The 17,795-nt window shown below is 37.5% G+C and overlaps 2 protein-coding genes and 2 long non-coding RNA genes across 4 annotated transcripts; 1 reads left to right on the top strand and 3 right to left on the bottom strand.

The window, feature by feature from the left end:
* Positions 1–432: 432 nt before the first annotated feature.
* LOC126381849 (uncharacterized) lies at positions 433–1,926 on the bottom strand. Its single transcript, XR_007568989.1, has 3 exons — positions 1,467–1,926; positions 793–832; positions 433–624 (listed from the first exon to the last, which is right to left on the bottom strand). It is a non-coding gene; the product is annotated as an uncharacterized LOC126381849 (long non-coding RNA).
* A 2,889-nt stretch (positions 1,927–4,815) lies between these two features.
* LOC126381823 (sodium-dependent phosphate transporter 1-B) lies at positions 4,816–12,529 on the bottom strand. Its single transcript, XM_050031320.1, has 9 exons — positions 12,072–12,529; positions 11,535–11,780; positions 11,196–11,378; positions 10,819–10,971; positions 10,240–10,733; positions 9,406–9,644; positions 6,883–7,068; positions 6,116–6,262; positions 4,816–5,671 (listed from the first exon to the last, which is right to left on the bottom strand). The coding sequence occupies exons 1-9, from the start codon at positions 12,262–12,264 to the stop codon at positions 5,581–5,583; spliced, it is 1,932 nt and encodes a 643-aa protein (XP_049887277.1). The 5' UTR covers positions 12,265–12,529; the 3' UTR covers positions 4,816–5,580.
* LOC126381848 (uncharacterized) lies at positions 12,530–12,939 on the bottom strand. The gene is made up of 2 exons (XR_007568988.1): positions 12,785–12,939; positions 12,530–12,631 (listed from the first exon to the last, which is right to left on the bottom strand). It is a non-coding gene; the product is annotated as an uncharacterized LOC126381848 (long non-coding RNA).
* A 1,471-nt stretch (positions 12,940–14,410) lies between these two features.
* On the top strand, positions 14,411–17,787 carry LOC126381839 (presenilins-associated rhomboid-like protein, mitochondrial). Its single transcript, XM_050031349.1, has 9 exons — positions 14,411–14,621; positions 14,715–14,907; positions 15,093–15,221; positions 15,665–15,827; positions 16,070–16,165; positions 16,408–16,532; positions 16,850–16,951; positions 17,036–17,133; positions 17,535–17,787. The coding sequence occupies exons 1-9, from the start codon at positions 14,575–14,577 to the stop codon at positions 17,629–17,631; spliced, it is 1,050 nt and encodes a 349-aa protein (XP_049887306.1). The 5' UTR covers positions 14,411–14,574; the 3' UTR covers positions 17,632–17,787.
* The last annotated feature ends 8 nt before the right edge of the window (positions 17,788–17,795 follow it).

The following is a 17,795-nucleotide window of genomic DNA, read 5'->3' as shown; positions in this document are numbered from 1 at the left end:
CCTACAGAAAAAACGTGCCACTCTGTAAACATAAAATGGCGGTCTTTACTAGGGCTACAAGCTGTTTCAATACTAGGATTACCATACTCGTACCTACTAGATATAGCATTATACTTAAAAAAATACGGCATACAAGTATTCATAAGAGAACAGAAAGGGAAAGTAAAAGGTAGGTAGGTGGTGTACTGTATCTTTCGTGCAAAACTTGTAAGTATTGTATGTTGTGTGCAATAAAGTATATTTGTATTTGTAAAGGAAGGTTTAGTCAAGATTTATCTAAGTCGCTTACACAAATCTATAACATTCATTACATTCTTTATTGGGCGCAGTTCGTATCAACCTGGAGTGTTGGAGTAGGAGTAAATAAGAAAAGGAGGTAAAATGAAATATAAATTAGATCGTAAATCTGTTCATTAGCAAGTATTTATTTCACACGTTATTAATTATGTACATTATATTTACAATAAATACAAATTTATTAATTTCTAAACAGTGTCAATTTGCTTAGAAACTGTCTTTGTGACACCCTGTCACATTGTTTTTTTTTTCATTAAGTCGTTTGATCTTGAGGCGGGACTTGTTCAGCTTTTCTTTTAAATTTTTCATCTCGTCTTCTTGAACTGACTGAAATAAAGTTTAATAATAATGTTAAAATAGTATATGTACAAAATAATCTATAAAAATAAAAGTAAAATATATCTGATTTAAGTGCATTGTGCAGCTGGTTGAATTATACACTCTATATATGTATATCATGTTAAAAATATAAAAAAAGAAAATTATTTGATATACCTTTTCATGTAAATCCAGTCGACACTTTTGGATTTAATATCTGAAATCAAAGATAATAATAATTTACTTATATAAAACGTGTACAACTCATAATTGTTTAGACATAAAACAACTACAGACTTAGTATATATACTAAGTTTATTAAGTACATAATAATATGTAGTTGAATGATAGATAGTATAAACGTGTTGTGATAACATGATACAAATATCTTATCTATCTATCCAGCAGTGAGATGATGCAGGCTAGGCTGAAATTTAAATTTAAACACCATTTCATCTGTCTGATCTATAATGTTCAATGTAGGAATAGCATCGTCTCGAAGACGCCTCCACTTTGAATTAGGAACACACATAAATGAATCCGCAGTAAAATGTTTCGAGCAAATACGGCTGTACTTATTTGGAATCCAATTTCGTCTATTAATGCGAATTATCCATTCTTTCTCTTTGTTATCGTCTACAGGAAATCTAAAAATTAAAAGTATCGATAATTTTAGTACATCACTATGGACAATCAACATAACCTCAAATCAATTCCGTATTCATCGATGAAACGTATAATATAATGGATATCTCAAATATTTTATGCTACAAATCTATTCAGCAAAACATATTACTTTCCTAAAATTGTTCAGCAGTTCACATTTCACTAGAAAATTACAAAAAACTTACCGATGAAACGACAGAAGTTGTTGGCTATTTTCTTTTCTTCCTGAATGTGAGCTGCAGCCCCATACCACACAAGACATAATGTCACACAGTCGAGACACTCAATTATTTGATATAAATAAAAGTTTCTTTCCATTTATTTGGAAAAATATTGTTAAATTATCACTTAAAACAATCTGAACACAAGACACTCGTAAACACAGTTGACGCGACCGTGTCAAATAGTTCGGTAAATATAAGTAAAATCTTCTTATGTATGTTACTATGTATTTGGCCGAGTTAAAATGAGTCCAATAGGTCCAAATGACATTTCATGTTGTGACAACCTCGGAAAAAATGAAGCAAAGAGCGAATCATTTGTCCTTTTCTCACTCATAGTTTGTGTCGTAAGCTAGAAGAGAGCCGGTTTATAGTTTCTGAATTCTTATTTTAGCCTTCCTTCTATGCTTTAGTTATTGTTCTGAGGTTTGAACGAATATAGCCATGGTATTATTCTTATTCGTCACTAGTGATGGCAACCTTAAAAAAATTCGATATTATCGATAAAGTAGACTGATGTTTAATAATTCTTCTTACACAATATTATTCTTCAAACCGTGATTTTACTCATAATCATCACTGTTTTTAAATTTCATTATTAATAAAATACCTATTTGTTCCTAAGTGCATTTGTAATTTCTAACTTATAAAATGGTGGACTTTCCAGACTATCTTCTCCAAAAATATAGATGGCGCTGTCCAGATTTAATGTAATAATAACCTATTTTCTTACGGCTCGGGGTAAGTACATAATTATTCTAAAATATAATGGCCGAGGTTTAAATAAAAATAAATTGTTGCTTGATATTTGGATCAGATACGTTAGAATTATGTTACTACCTAACTATGATGCTTCGCTTTATTTTGATCAAAATAATAATGGGTGGCAGATGTATTGTGCCTGGGTGTAATAACAAGGATCATCATTTATACCCAAAAACAAAGATAAAAGTTGCTTATCTCTGTAATCCGTGAAATTAGAAGGTTAATGCAGGAAAATCTTTACAGCGCCACCTATATATATGTATATTTTTTGGGGGAACGTAGCTTGGAAAGTCCCTCATTATTCGTCAGTCGTTGTCTTAATCGGTTTAATCCATAATTTTAGCAAACGTACATTACCCACACCTCACCAAGCTTGCTGTCGATATTATCGATAGTATTGTAGATACCTAGGTAGGTATAGGTTCCGGCAAACTTCTTGAGCATCGACCTTGACTGCGCACAACCGAATTTTAGATCTCTTTGGTGGTGCGGTACGGGGCGCGGGGGCGGGTGAGTCCCGCATCGACCGGCTATTGGTAGATCAGTCGATACTTCCCCCGCGCACTCTGTCTTCGTCCCTTTGACTCCCGAATACACTTGCGTGCAGTGAAACTGTCACGTTTTTGTTATTACTCTTTTGTTCGTTTTTTTGTTATTACTCATTTGTTTAAGTTTAAGAATTAGTTACTAGCACGAGGTCTATGTCTACAGATCCAAAACCTAGCACTAGCTCTGGTATTGCTGGTTTCAACCTCATGGAAGGAATATCATACTTACCTGACGATTAGTTTTTTATTAAATATAATAATATAATATAAGTTTTAATAAACTATAATAATATAAGTTTAGTTTTATTTACATTGTTAAATAATATAATAATTGTTTTTTTTTAATGAAGTTAAGAAAATAATCAAAAGTTTTTTTTTTTTTTGCACGGAAGTGTACGTGCGCGAACTTTCCCCCACTACGACACTCGATGCTCAAGAAGTTTGCCGGGAGTTATACTTTCCTCAACTATCGATACTGGACTATTAATCGGCAACACTATCTATCCGTTACCATTATGTATTTGGCTAAAACTCGACCCATGGCATACCTAGCTGTTTTAGTTTTTATGACAAAATACTCTTGACTTTCATTGATTTATTCATTAATTCCAACAGTTTAGTGATTGTGCTTAGATACCTATTTTATTATTTATAATCGTTATTAAGGGCTTGGAATTAGTTGGAATTAAAAAGCAACATTGATTGAATTTAATTAGACTACCTACTTAGATATGGGTATATTCTACGTTCTTTTACCAATGTTACCCAATGTCAACATTTGCTTCGAAATACTCCAAACTATTATTTTTATGGGTAACTAAGTAGGTACTAGGCAAAGGTACTAGGTAATAACGCTAAATGACGAAAGGGGAATCCCCGCTTTATGGCGTTGCCATTATTATGGCGTTGACAGTGACTCCCCGAACGGCGATTCCCGCGATGATTACCTAATCGTATTTTGAAAGGGTTGACTAGTGTTCTATATTTTTAACATAGGTATCAGTTATCCGTACCTTTCGTTTTCGGCAGAAATTAATGTAGTTACCTACTATAACTTACAGTAAAATTAGAACGACAGCTTGGATTCAACAATCAACACCAAAGACCACGAAAGAAAAGAATATTCCAACCGGATATTACAATAAGCTAGCGCCATGGCATAGAATAAGGACATGGTTTAGAGATTTGAAAAGTTAATACAGTCGCTCGACAATCTACACAAATAAGATACTTTTTACGTTTTTTTTTTTTCAAAACGAAAATTTTTAGAGTCTAAATATGGAAATACTGTCCTGTGACGTCATAATTATTTTAAGCGCCCAAACGTCGTAGGTACCTACTCATTCTTACTTAATTAGTAAATAAAATTCAAAAATAAGTCGAAAAGTAAAATGAGACTGATTTTTGATCATTTTAGACTAATTTATAAGTATAAGTTATCCTCGACGTCATGTTTCTTTTTGACTTATTTTCGATTTTTTTATTGTAAGAATGCGTACGACATTTAACCGCCATTGAAAAAAAATGTTTTGAGGTTTCGTAAAAAGTATCTAATTTAACTTGTCAAGTGGCCTGTTCACCTGCAAAAAAGTGTAAAAATTAAGTAAAAATCAATAAAATAACGTACGTTCCATTTTCGAACTAACTTTATTCAACAACCACCGAACAGTGTTGTAAGTATCACCTATCTCTTACTCCGACCCGGTGGTAGAGACACAGCCACTTGCGATCTTCGTGCATACATCAATTTCCCTGTTTTAGGCATTTGAGAACTAAACATTACATCACAAACGTAAACATCTACACGCAGGTACAATAAAAATATCATTAACATGCTATTGTATTAAAAATATAGGTATCTAAGACTACTCGTGAGTTTATTTACCGGTTTATCTCTAATTTACGAGTAGATAGATACTTTATTTATACTTTTTTACTCTTTGAACGCTAGTGTTGCGTTTAGCTTTACAAACTACCATTTAGTAACTTTTTTATTTTTATTTTCTTATACACAGTTGAGTCTAAAATAAAAGAAAACTAATGAAGGGACAGCGCTAATTTCAATTGATGTAGTAAGTATCCTGTTTTATTTACTTACGATTTCTTGACCCTTTTATTTAAATAAAAATATTTTTACCTTGCTCAACAAGATTTAATTTTCATAAGTCAAATAAACATTCCTTCATAAAGGAACTCTACTACTGTTGAACTTGGATTACGTGCAACAGGGTATTTTATCTAAACCAGTTATTTTTCTACACATTAAAAACTTCTTTTTTCGGAATTTTAAGCATTAGTTTTCTCGTATATTTCTATCTAGTTTATTTTTTATTAATAAACTTCAGCAATTATTAAAACGCAATAAAATGTACTCAAAGAAACCTGAATAGAAAGTTTCATACTTATAAGTTCTTGAATGCTAACTGAAAGTTGAGGCACTCGATACAATAATCTACTCGAGAGCGTACCTGGTCTACATGCAGTTATAGTATGTGAAAACATTGATCATTTATAAGTTAAATAAAAAAAACTAGGTCACGAGCTTCCCATCCCAATTGGGGTTCTTAGAGGGAATGTCCACCGCATTTGGAATAAAGTACCTACCTACCTACCTACCCACGCGTTACTAAGGTTTTTGTTAGACCAACGTTATATGAGAGCCGTATCGCTGTTATAAAAAAATCTGCCAAGAAATCGCAAATATATAAAATGTATACTTAATTAAATTACATATGTAGACATGTGAAGCGTTTGTCTTGCAGCTGTTAGACGACGAAAGCCTCGAGAGCAAGCATGGAGACCGCTGCAAGCGCAGCGACCACTGGCACAGTCACCACCCATGCGAATATTATGTTCCTGAGAAAAATATAAAATACATTTTAATTAATAACATATCACCACAGTCATCAGGCACAGGTATACCTGAAAACCACGTGACATCAATTTTATCTATGATCCAAACATGAATTCAAGTTACTTTATTGTTGTAGGCGAGATTTCAACGGTTTAAAACGGCAACATTTGGTTTAAAACGTTTTAAACCAAATGTCACAACAATTCGGTTGTTTTACATCTATAATCCCAACTAATCGCATAAAGCGCTACGTAAATAGTCCTTCATTATGCGCACTGCTAAAGAGTAGAATTCTCTGCCGTCTTCTGTATTTCCGAATGCATGTTACCCAGGTGCTTTCAAGGCCAGAGTGAACAGGCACCTTCTGGGCGAGCTCGCTCCATCTTAGGCCTCGTCAATGCCTTCGGGCAAGTCTGGGGCCAAGAGCAAAGAAAAAAAACACTTACCTAAAAAGACTCCAATCGACGGACTTGTCGGAGTAGTAGCCAACGCACACTACGGAGCCCACCTTGCAGTGCGTGGTGGACACCGGCAGGCCTGCTTTGCTAGCCACTAGCACCGTCAGCGCTGCGCCCAGCTCGATGGTAAACCCGCTGCGAAAAGCAACAATAAGTAGCATTCGTCATATCTCAACGTACCTACGTTCACACATTCTTTTTTTTTGACGTGACTTATTGTAGATTTGCCGCAGATGGCATTAACTACTTGGCCGGACAAATGGGGAGCGCTGAAGGCTCTCACCCGGTACGACCGTTAAGACAACAGGCCTGAGGGTGCCGAGTTGGGCGCGAACCTCGGCTCAGGGCGTCGTCTTAGAGGAAGAATATTTGAAAGAATTAATCGACCCTAGTGGGTTGATAGCGATAAGCGCTGAATGAGGGAAATCGTCGACCACGCCGGCGCAGTCGGTATCGGGGTTCTGAAGTGTTGATCACACATTCTGAAGTGGTAGTAAATAAAGTGATTAAGTTTTGTGGATGAAACGAAACTTAAATATAATCTTGACATAACTTAACATAGTATCCCCGAAGGGGTAGGCTGAGGTGTACCTACAGTATTACGCCTACTCCTTTCCAGGTTTGTTTAATTATAATCTTTCCTTTCAAAAGTTCAATAAATGGTCTCCATATCGTACATATGTAAAATGTTGAATATGTTGATGGGATATCTATGCTTTATGCATGTAATAGTACTTAGTAATTTCTATCCTTACGTATCAGGCGTGATGCTGGTAAGGTCTTCGCCGACAGTCTGGATGACGCGGCGGCCCCACAGCCACAGTCCGAGCGCGATGCCGACGCCTCCGAACACCAGGATGGCGAGCGGAGTCTCTGCCCTCGCGTGCGCGCCGCCCTCCGAGTACAGCAACCAGAGCGCCACTAGAGGACCGATGGCGTTGCTGCAAAAGAATAGAAAGGTTGGTCGACACTCAATCTACACTTTCGATCGGAGCGCATCAAAACAGTTTACTACATGTTGAAACATTTTTACCTACTTTAATTATTTATCACAACGATGAACGTGATTTTGATATTTTATGGCGTTCAAAATCAATTAAGGCCAGTGAAGATACTAATATAAACGCATGCCTAAGCTTATTATGCCGATAATCCAATCATCTCGTTATGTAGGTGTTAACCATTGTTGGCGGTTTCCCTTTTATTTTATTATTCAAAAAGAAAGAAACAATACCTAAATTTAGAGTCACACACACATTTCTTATCTTATCTTATTTAGCCTATTCGATTCCACTGCTGGGCAAAGGCTTCCCCTTGATTTTTCCACTCCTTTCGACATTTCGCGTTCTCCGGCCAATCCCTCCGATAAGAATTGAGGTGTCCATTGGGTAACGACATATTTATACAATAGATACCTATTGGTTTGTTTATTAAAATCGTGAATATTGATTTATTACTCGTATAAAAATGATGTTTGTGCGTCACCCAACAGGGTCCACATAATATCAGCTTCGTGGTTCACGCCGCGACTTGTGCTGAGTGAGGCCCTTTTATCTCAGGACGTCCACCACCACCTTAAGATCATTTCGACAAACCCGTCAACCGCCGACAACTGCCGTCTTGCTTTTTTGTAATTGTTTTAGTGGAAATTTGATATGATGTTGTTGTCTTTTTTTGTGTGGCGCCCTTTTATAGTAAACTATTTATATTCTATTCTATTATCAACAAATCTTTAGAAAAAGTACCTACATAAAATTCTACGTACCTATTACTTATTAATGCTGCCACTACGACCCGTGACGTGAAACCTCGGGGATAATAATTAATTAACGGCTGTTTAATGGAACGTACGTAATGCGTACGTACAAGGCGTAAATTTTGTTGTGCCCTCCATTAGTATGCTTATTCAGGTAATGGCGTTTCATAGAGATCTAGTATACAGGGTGTTAGTGACATCGTAACGAAAACTTTGAGGGGTGATTGAGGCCATGATTCTGAGATGATATCAAGTGGAATTTTCCGTCGCAAAAGTATGGAATTGAAAATAATTAAAAAAAACACAACAAAATTCAGGATGCTTCAGACTGAAAATTCCACTTGATATCAATTCAGAATCATGGTCTGAACCATCCCCCTCAGTATTCGTTACGATGTCACTAACACCCATATCTACTTGTATGGCTACCGTATGTACTTGTGTGGGGTGTAAGTGACATCGTAACGAATACTGAGGGGGATGATTCAGCTGATTATTCTGAGTTAATATCAAGTGGAATTTTCCATCGCAAAAGTATAGAATTGAAAATAATTTAAAAAAAACTAAAAAAAATGAATTTTGCGACGAAAAATTCCACTTGATATTAACTCAGAATCATGGTCTGAATCATCCCCCTGAGTATTCGTTACGATGTCACTAACACCCTGTATAGGTGAGCATTAACAATGTACTTATTAAAATTGGGTAGTTTCCTAGCTCAAAGATAAATTATGAAATTCTGATCACTAAATAAAGACAGGTACCATTACCATACCATACCATTGTTATTGCGAATAAATAATTATGATTATTATTAGGTCTAAAGGTGACAAAAAACGTTTTCCTTTTGCTATTTATCTTATTTATGAATTTTAATAAAGAAAAATATAATAACAGGCCCGACAAAAGTCACGTTTTTCTATGATGTCACAGGTTGCTTTTTAATACAAATCCCATAGTAATTTCGTGTTTTGACGTTTAGTAAAAAGTCACTGAATTGACTAGTTGGAAACTAGCCTATTGTACATCTACTCAGTGAATTACTACTAGGTACTCTAAATTAAGGATTTTACTTACAGACTTACAAATAAAATTTATTTAATACCTATAATTTCACGTTAGTAAACAACGGCTTCTGTGGTCCAGTGGTTGAGCGTTGGACTCACGATCCGGAGGCCCCGGGTTCGAATCCCGATGGGAAAATATCATTAAATCACTTAGTGATCCCTAGTTTGGTAAGGATATTACAGGCTGATCACCTGATTGTCCGACAGTAAAATGATCCGTGCTTCGGAAGGCACGTTAAGCTGTTGGTCCCGGTTACTACTTTCTGATGTGTAGTCGTTACATGAGCCATATCAGGGACCTTTGGCGGCTCAATAATAACCCTGATACCAGGGTTGATGAGGTTGGTAATCCACCTCATAACCCACACGATAAGAAGAAGAACGTTAGTAAAGAACCGATGTTGATTTCAAGTCTCTGATCTTCTACAGCAACATAACTAAATTCTAAGACGCACCTGACATCATTGCCGCCGTGTGCGAAAGCTCCAAACGTAGCGGTAAGGACTTGAAGGAAGGAGAAGAGGCGCAAAGTATCAGGAGGCGGCGGCGCGGGCGCAGCGGGCAGCGGGCTGGTGGTACGCAAGAGTGGCGCAGCGCTAGAGTTGGGGGTGATGGCAGGGTGGCGCCGCGCCACCTCGCACTCCACGCTCCAGGCACTACCACCATCCACCGGTTGCACATCATCTAGTAGTACCTGTCGACACACGCACATAGATTATAATAATAATAAATGTCTTTCTTTTCTGAAATAGCCTCCGTGGTTAGAGCGTTGGGCTCACCATCTGGAGGTCCGGGTTCGATTCCCGATGGGGACAATGTCAAAATCACTTTGTGAGACGCTGTCCTTTGTTTGGCAAGGACATTACAAGGTTCAATCACCCGATTGTTCTAAAAAGTAAGATGCTTCCGTGCTTCGGAGAGCACGTTAAGCTGTTGGTCCCGGCTATTAGCCGTAAAAACAAAACCAACTCGCAATGGAGCAGCTTGGTGGAGTATGCTCCATATCCCTTCCGGTTGATTGAGGGGAGGCCTGTGCCCAGCTCTGTTTATGTTATGTTATTTTTTCTGAAAAGCTTTAAATATGTAATATAACAACAGGTAAGTAAGAATTTATGAAGGTACTTAATTAGGTTTACTGGCTGGAATGAAACCGTGAAAACGGGACAGGCGTGCAGGAGCTCATAATTACATAACTTAATAAGTACATAACCACAAATATAATCGGCTCTATGTGTATGTTTTTTTTTTCAGTTTTATATGTATTCAGCAGTATATAAACTTTTACCGACCTTATCAAGCCTCGGTGGCGGAGTATCAAAGCCTACCGCTGTGGGGTGCGCCCGCGCCGCTGCCAACCTATCAAATTCCCCGCGCGCTATGGTTTCACATGAGTCACCTAGGAACCCATTTCTGGAATCATAACTTTCCCCCATACCGGCCAGTTGCGCGGAATCCAAACTCTTACAGCAGCTTAAAGTTTCATCGATGTATTTGAGGGTGTTAATTTGTGGGTCTGCATCTATTAGTTGTAAGCGTGACTTGTTGGGTGGACTGAGGCTGCGAGATAGAATGCTGCAATCGTCCATAGTTGCAAGTAGGGCTCTGTTCCTAATGTTCATCTCTCTCACTCCTAGAGACACTTTATCAGCTTCGCTCAAGGTGACCATTTCGGCGCTTTCAGTGATCACTTCAAGAACTTTCCCGTCTTCTGATAAGAGAGATGTTGGACGTTGTGGGATACTGTTCTTGTTCGAATGTGTTGGCGTGTTGGCTGGTGTCGTTTCTAAAACAATCCGATTAGTTTAGCAAAACGATTTTCTTATCGGATGTTTAATTCAAGGTCAAGTTAAGGGGGAAGGATGACTTACCATTTGATAGTCCCAGGGTAAAGTTAACAGGTTTGACTAAATGCCGGCGATAATACGGCACAAGGAACGCTCGGACCAACCCGGCCACGACCGTGCCGAGAGCCACTGATCCCGCCAACGCAACCCACAGAGGAATCTTATCCATTGATAGCACTGTAAAAGGGGGGAAAATGTTGTAAAGACTTGCCAGGAGCTGTACCAAAAGAAGGGGTCTCGTTAACGTCATTCATCATGCTTACGCTTATTACCCTGCTAAATGGCACATTTTTCGCGACCGGTAACAAACTGGCAGCTACGAAATTTTACGTAGGTACCTACTACTGACAAATACAGGAGTCTTTGAATATTAAATTAGGATCAAAGATAGGTATACATACATTTAGGTCCGTCATGCACCACACTGAGTACGTTAACAGCGACAGTTGCTCCATAAAAGAAAGGAAGAGCTCTCAAGCCAGACTGGATCGGCTCGATGGCGCGAAGTATGAACCGGCGTACCAGCCAGTACAATATTGCTGACACTGCGCCACTCATCGCAGGCGAGATGAACCACGACAACACTGGAAACATGCCAATGAGACGCTGTAGGGTAGGTGAAACGAACAACCGAGGTTAAATAGGTTGTTAAAGACTAAAACGGCAGGTGGAGATTCTGATTGGTCGCAGCAGTGAGTGCCTCGCAGCTATTACTCGTAGGTCAGAAGCAAGGGACTCACCGATCGCGCCAAGAGTAGACCAGCGCACTCCAACGGGTCCTTTAGCAGTGAGTGTGAAGCCGACGGTGGCGCCGACGACGGAGTGTGTCCCAGAGACGGGTAAGCGCAGCGCGGTGGCTACGATCAGCCATATCGCCCCCGCCAGCAGAGCAGCCAGGCATCCCGCAGCCAGTAACCTCTCGCCCCCGTCCGCGTACAACGATACATCCAGAATGCCTTTGCGCATCGTGTCCGATACTTTGTACCCTGTGAAATGTTTGTCACAGTCATCTTCGTGTTTTTAGTCAAACACTGTCATAACTGGCTTTTCGCAACCATATATTTTTGTTAATTAAAATTGAGAAATTATTTTTGTTAGGTACAAAGTTAAGATTATTTATTTCATTAGGAACAGGATCATCACGATTAGACTAACGAAAATATAATCAATTCAGGCGTTGATCCTTCAGACGGCAACATAATTTTCGGTCTGGGCCTTTGGCTTTACTCCAGGGCACAGAATAATTATAAAAGAATTGTGTATTTTTGTCAACTCACCGATCAGAACGGCGCCGGCAATCTCGAATATAGTGGCAAGGATGCATGCCTGGGTGAGAGTCAGCACCTTAGAGCCAACGCTGGTCCCGAACGAGTTGGCCACATCATTGGCACCAATACCGAACGCCAATACAAACGCTACCACGAATCCACACACCACCAGCCACAACAAGTCATCGGAATACGGCTCCATCGTTTTACTTTACCTTTTTACTCCAAGTTAAAACATCGCGACTTTCTACAAATTCCTAATACTACCTAACAAGCTTTGCTTTATTTCCATTATAATTATTCACTTCAGCAAATCAACAATCCGCTTTCCAACAAATGTTTTTTTAAAGATTTCATGTATAAAAGTAACAATTACGGAACCAATCTATCTTTGTCTGTTAACTTTAATAACGGCAACTTCTAACTATAATCTACTTAATACTTCATTTTTCAAAACATGTGACTTAAAATAATAATTCCGATGTTGATTGTTATGGGTCACAACGCCTGGTGTTTAAATTGTCTTTCGTGTAAGTGAAGCGGTTTTGTTAATCTTGGCTTCATCATTTCTGTAAAAATAAAATAATATTAAAGAGATACTTATATCTACTTCAGTAGGAAATCACTCAAAAACGAGGCATAAGTTTCGGAATCATTTTGGACATAAGACAATCAATTTTTAATTGTAGAGCAAAGAATTTAAAATTGTACCATCTTATTACCTCAAACGGCAATTTAACCATTTCCGCAAAATGTTAATAATTTATGATACCACATGGTTTGCACGTTATTGATTTGACGGCGCCATTATCAAGAAACTTTCGCGGTAAATTGATTTGCAACCGAAAGTAACTGAAAGAACACGTCCATCACTAACCGTGGCACCTGGCAGACTTTGCATATTAACTCTCACTACGTAATTGCAGACATACTTGCGTCAGTAATTTTCCATCCTATGAACTCTACCTTTCACATATAGGTATTTTTATACCAAGGAAGTCTAATGAAACACGTGGGTGATGACAAGTCGCGACACCAACTATTATCACCAATTAGAATTAATTATGGTTTCTTGCAAGAATAATGAGAGGCGAAATACTCACTTTCGAAAAGCGTAGGATTTTGTAGTCCTCGCCGATAAATATAATTCAAAAACGCGAGGCCCCGGAGCTTCTTAGCTGTGGACTGAAGTTGTCGAAGGTCACCCGTAGTCGTGGAGACTGAATGGAGCATGCGTATAGGGTACCTACTGGCACCCCTCTCCTGTACCTCCGCCTTTTATGCCGTCCGTACCCGGTCCGTACACAATGACAATGTTTGCTCGTTAGCGTCAACCCCTAGTAGCGCAACCGGGGCTGTATAACGCGCTATTGTAACCAAGCGACAAGAACTTAACACTTTATTAAATACCTGTTAAGTATTTTAGAAGTAACGAACACAATTTATGTAATGAAAGTAAGATGCAGAATGCGGGCATTACTTAGTGCATAAATACGTAAGTTGCATGCTATTAAGAATATAACTTATTGTATGTGACTAAATAAAACTGTCGTTAGTGTAAATAATGTACGTAATTTATGTCTGCAATTAACTCCTTCTACAGACATAATTTAATAATGGTGATAAGAACAGGAAAAGGTCCCCGAAGGCGAGTATTTTAAGTGAACATGAACAGAAATAAATCTCAGAATAATTGGGAAATCCGGTTTTGTACAAAAGAATAAGAAACTATAGGTATGAAAAAGTTGGAAATAATTCGAATAATAATACACTTTTTATTTTGTATTTGGGAAAGAGCAAAACTCGTGTATATGTCAAAATCAGTGATGTGCCGGCCCCGGGAATATTCGCAAAATGGGAATAATGGGTTGTAAAAACTAATAGAAGGATAGGTATTGGTTGCTTTTTCAAATTGTTTCTTTTTGTACTCTGGTCTTACCTGCTTAAAGGGTTCCCTCAATCAGCGCTTATCGCTATCGACTCACCGGGGTCGATTAATTCTTTCAAATATTTTTCCTCTTCTGAGTCACCCTGAATGCCACCCCAACTGGGCACCGTCAGGCCTGTTATGTTGTCTTAAACGTTGTACCTGGTGAGAGCCTTTGGCGCTCCCCATTTGTCCGGCCAAGTAGTTAATGCCATCTGCGGCAAAACTACAATAAGTCACGTCAAAAAATACCTGCTTAGGTTAGATAATAAAGCTCTAGCTTTGCACCTTTTTACTGTCCGTTCCCAAAGTGGGAATATTCCCGGGAACGGCACATCACTGGTCAAATTTGGCTCGAAGTTCTCTCGACCACCCGCTGTAAAACAAATTTAAAAAAAAAACTTCTCAAATTGTCAAATGTCAATGTCACGCTGACAAAATTGACAAATTACAGTTGCAGGTTGTGAATTTTCATGGTTTTAAAACATTTGCCCAAAAAAATCATCAGTAAATGTGAAAATACACGAGGGCCATAACAAATAATGTAACGTGTGAATATATGCACGAAAAGCAGACAAAATTATAATGTTTTTTCGAAATGTCTGGAGCGCTGCGGAGTTAACGGCCAGTTGGTAGGATAACTTCATTACAACCTCGCTGATTTGAAATTACTTAATTATTTGCGTGTATTTATCTTCATTATAATGTAAAAAATACTCTTTCAGTAAAACTTCTCTTCTTAGACAAAGAATCGATCATGTGGGCTATGGTCGAACGCACTTTCGTAATTCTTTCCATAACTCGCGGCGCGGCCCTCGACGGCAGGGTTTTGAACCCGACCCTCTCGAACATCTTCAGATAGAATCTGGACCGCTACATATAAGAGGATTGGTTAGACCATTCCTTTTTACTATAGGGGTAAGTGAGCTTTGATCGAAGCATTTAAAAAAATATATAAAAATTAGAGTGCTCTTTACAATCCCGCCGCCGTTCATTTTGGCAAACGAAATATTTATATCTACGGGGAATCTTTTAACAGTAAAAAATGTTTTATTTTTGTTAGGAGATGTAGTTTTTGAGATAACTACATAATATATTTATAGGTATCCACAGCGAGTCTTGCTGGATGTGTAATCTGGGAATATGAGAACTTAAGAGCACATGCTACTAATCTATTTAGAAGACCTAGTTCTTGGCTCAGTGCACAACAGAAAAAAATATTGGCTCAATATGTAAGTACACTCATTAATTGATTATTACATTTATTAATAACTACCTACCTGTATCAAACTCAATATTATGAAGATAAGGAAATACTAATAAGGCAGTATATTATAAAAAGAAACTGAGCATTTTCAATGACTTTTACTCTGCCAATTTAAAACAATGAAATAACTTGTATATTCGAAACTTTAACTAGGTGCCCACCTTTTTAGGAATTTAATAAAATAAATAATTAATAAATTACATTTATAGGTAAATCTGATATGTCAAGTCTTTTCTTCAGGAATTCCAATATTTTTATTAATATGAAACATATTATCATCACAATTCTAAGCTTTCTGTCTATGACTCTGATCTTCATCATCACCAAACCCCAGACACTCCACACATAAATCTCATCCTTACTATGTGCCAACATTTGTAGGTAATTTTTATTTTTATGATTTTGCAGAAATCAGAGACTGGTCCTCTGAAGAAATGGTGGAATTCCTTGAAAGAAAGTGAAAAGGTGTTTTATCCAATATTGGCTGCAAATGTGATAGTATTTGGTGCATGGAGAGTTAGAAGCTTGCAGCCATTCATGGTTAAGTACTTCTGTTCCAACCCTGCAGGCAGTGAGTATAAAAATATATATATCTTACAATAATACTTTCATAAAAACAAAGAGATTGCTTGATTAGTGTCAATTGTGACAATCAAAATATTGTAGTTTGACTGCTCTAAAAATATTGTCACCCTTCACTTATGACACTTATGATAAATGCAGGAAAGAGATAATAGTTTTAGAACTCTGAAGCAAGTTTGCAAGCATCATTGAACCATTGTATTATACTTAAATTATTATTATTATTTACAGGCAAAGTATGCATGCCAATGATACTATCTGCATTCAGTCACTACTCAGCACTCCATCTAGCTGCAAATATGTATGTCCTCTACAGTTTCATGCCAGGTAAAGTTAAGATCTCATGTATTGTTTCATAATTAGCAACTATATAAGGGAATTTATATAAAAAAATATTCTACGACATATCTAAGCCAAGTTTGGGTTTGTCATGATGTGTACCTAAATAACACTTTCAATATAAAATATAATTTAAAAATGTTCAATCAGAATCACTATGCTCATCGTGCACGTCCGTCACATCCTTTAAAAAAGCTGTATTTAAATTTAACAAGTTTTTTTTTTTACAGCGGCATTGGCGGCGTTAGGCAAAGAACAGTTTGTCGCCATGTACTTGAGCGGTGGAGTAATTAGCAGTTTTGCCAGTTTCTTGTACAAGGTGATGGTCAACCAGCCGGGACTCAGCCTTGGCGCTGTGAGTATTCACTTCTCTATTCAGGGTCTTTACTCTGAAGTTGTGGCATACTATGATGGTCGCTTTGACGTTTGCCTGCTCATGAAGTTTCGTATTTATTCATACTGCATTTGAAGGTGAAAATTGCCACTCTTTATGGTCAGTAGTGACATGCAGTTATCTGTTGTGTTTGTACTAGCTGTCTCAGCAAAAATATTATATGCCATACATAATATTATAACAATCATAATAATTAATAGATAGAACACTATAGATTCACACTAAGAAAATAGAGCTAAATTCAAATATTTATAATAATATCATCTTTTGTTTTTTAGTCAGGAGCAATTATGTCTGTGTTGGCATATGTGTGTGTACAGTATCCTGACACCAAGCTGAGTATCATCTTCTTGCCTATGTACACATTTGCTGCTGGTTCAGTAAGTACTATTACTGTAGTACTATGTGCAGACATGAAATAAGCATGTCTTTGATATGTTTATAACTGTACATTTTCCTTACAGGCTATTAAAGTCATTATGAGCGTTGATCTGGCTGGTGTAGTATTTGGGTGGAAATTCTTTGATCATGCTGCTCATTTGGGTGGTGCTATGTTTGGAATGTAAGTATTGAATATAGAAAGATGGGCAATAAACTCATAGTTAATTATTTCTTCTATCTATGGTCAATACAAGCACAGTAATATAGTAAAAAAATACACGCCTTTTTTGAAAACGGCTAGCCGTAATGTAATACGGCGGTTTATACAATCCGACTGCGACATATCATTACCACTTGCCTTTGATTATTGTGATGTGATGTCACTAATAGTTGACTTTCTCATTTATTTATTTATTATTAGAAGTACATGTTATAGATTTAATTATGGTGTGGATTTTATGGTTTTCCCTTCATGAGCTTTCTTTTTTTTTTCGACGTGACTTATTGTAATTTGCCGCAGATGACATTAACTACTTGACTGGACCCTTCATGAGAAATGAATAAAGAAAGTGCTTGTTTCAGGGCGTGGTGTTATTGGGGCGGTGCACACATCTGGGGCAACAGAGACAAGTTTCTTCAGTATTACCACACCCTTCGGAAGAGTGACGCAGACAGATAACAATTTTGGAACCTTTTGTCTTGTATAGATGTTGTTTGTAACAGGCAAGTGTGGACCGACATTATAATCTTTGAAAAATGTTATATAGTCTATTTATTATTTTAGTACACATACTGAGAATTTCAAAGTATGATTTATAAAGTTACTAGTTTTCAACCATTGTC

Source organism: Pectinophora gossypiella, chromosome 3, assembly GCF_024362695.1.
Source record: "Pectinophora gossypiella chromosome 3, ilPecGoss1.1, whole genome shotgun sequence".
NCBI classification, from domain to species: Eukaryota; Metazoa; Arthropoda; class Insecta; order Lepidoptera; family Gelechiidae; genus Pectinophora; species Pectinophora gossypiella.
The sequence above is the reverse complement of the archived record's forward strand: the minus strand, read 5'-3'. Positions and strand labels throughout refer to the sequence as shown.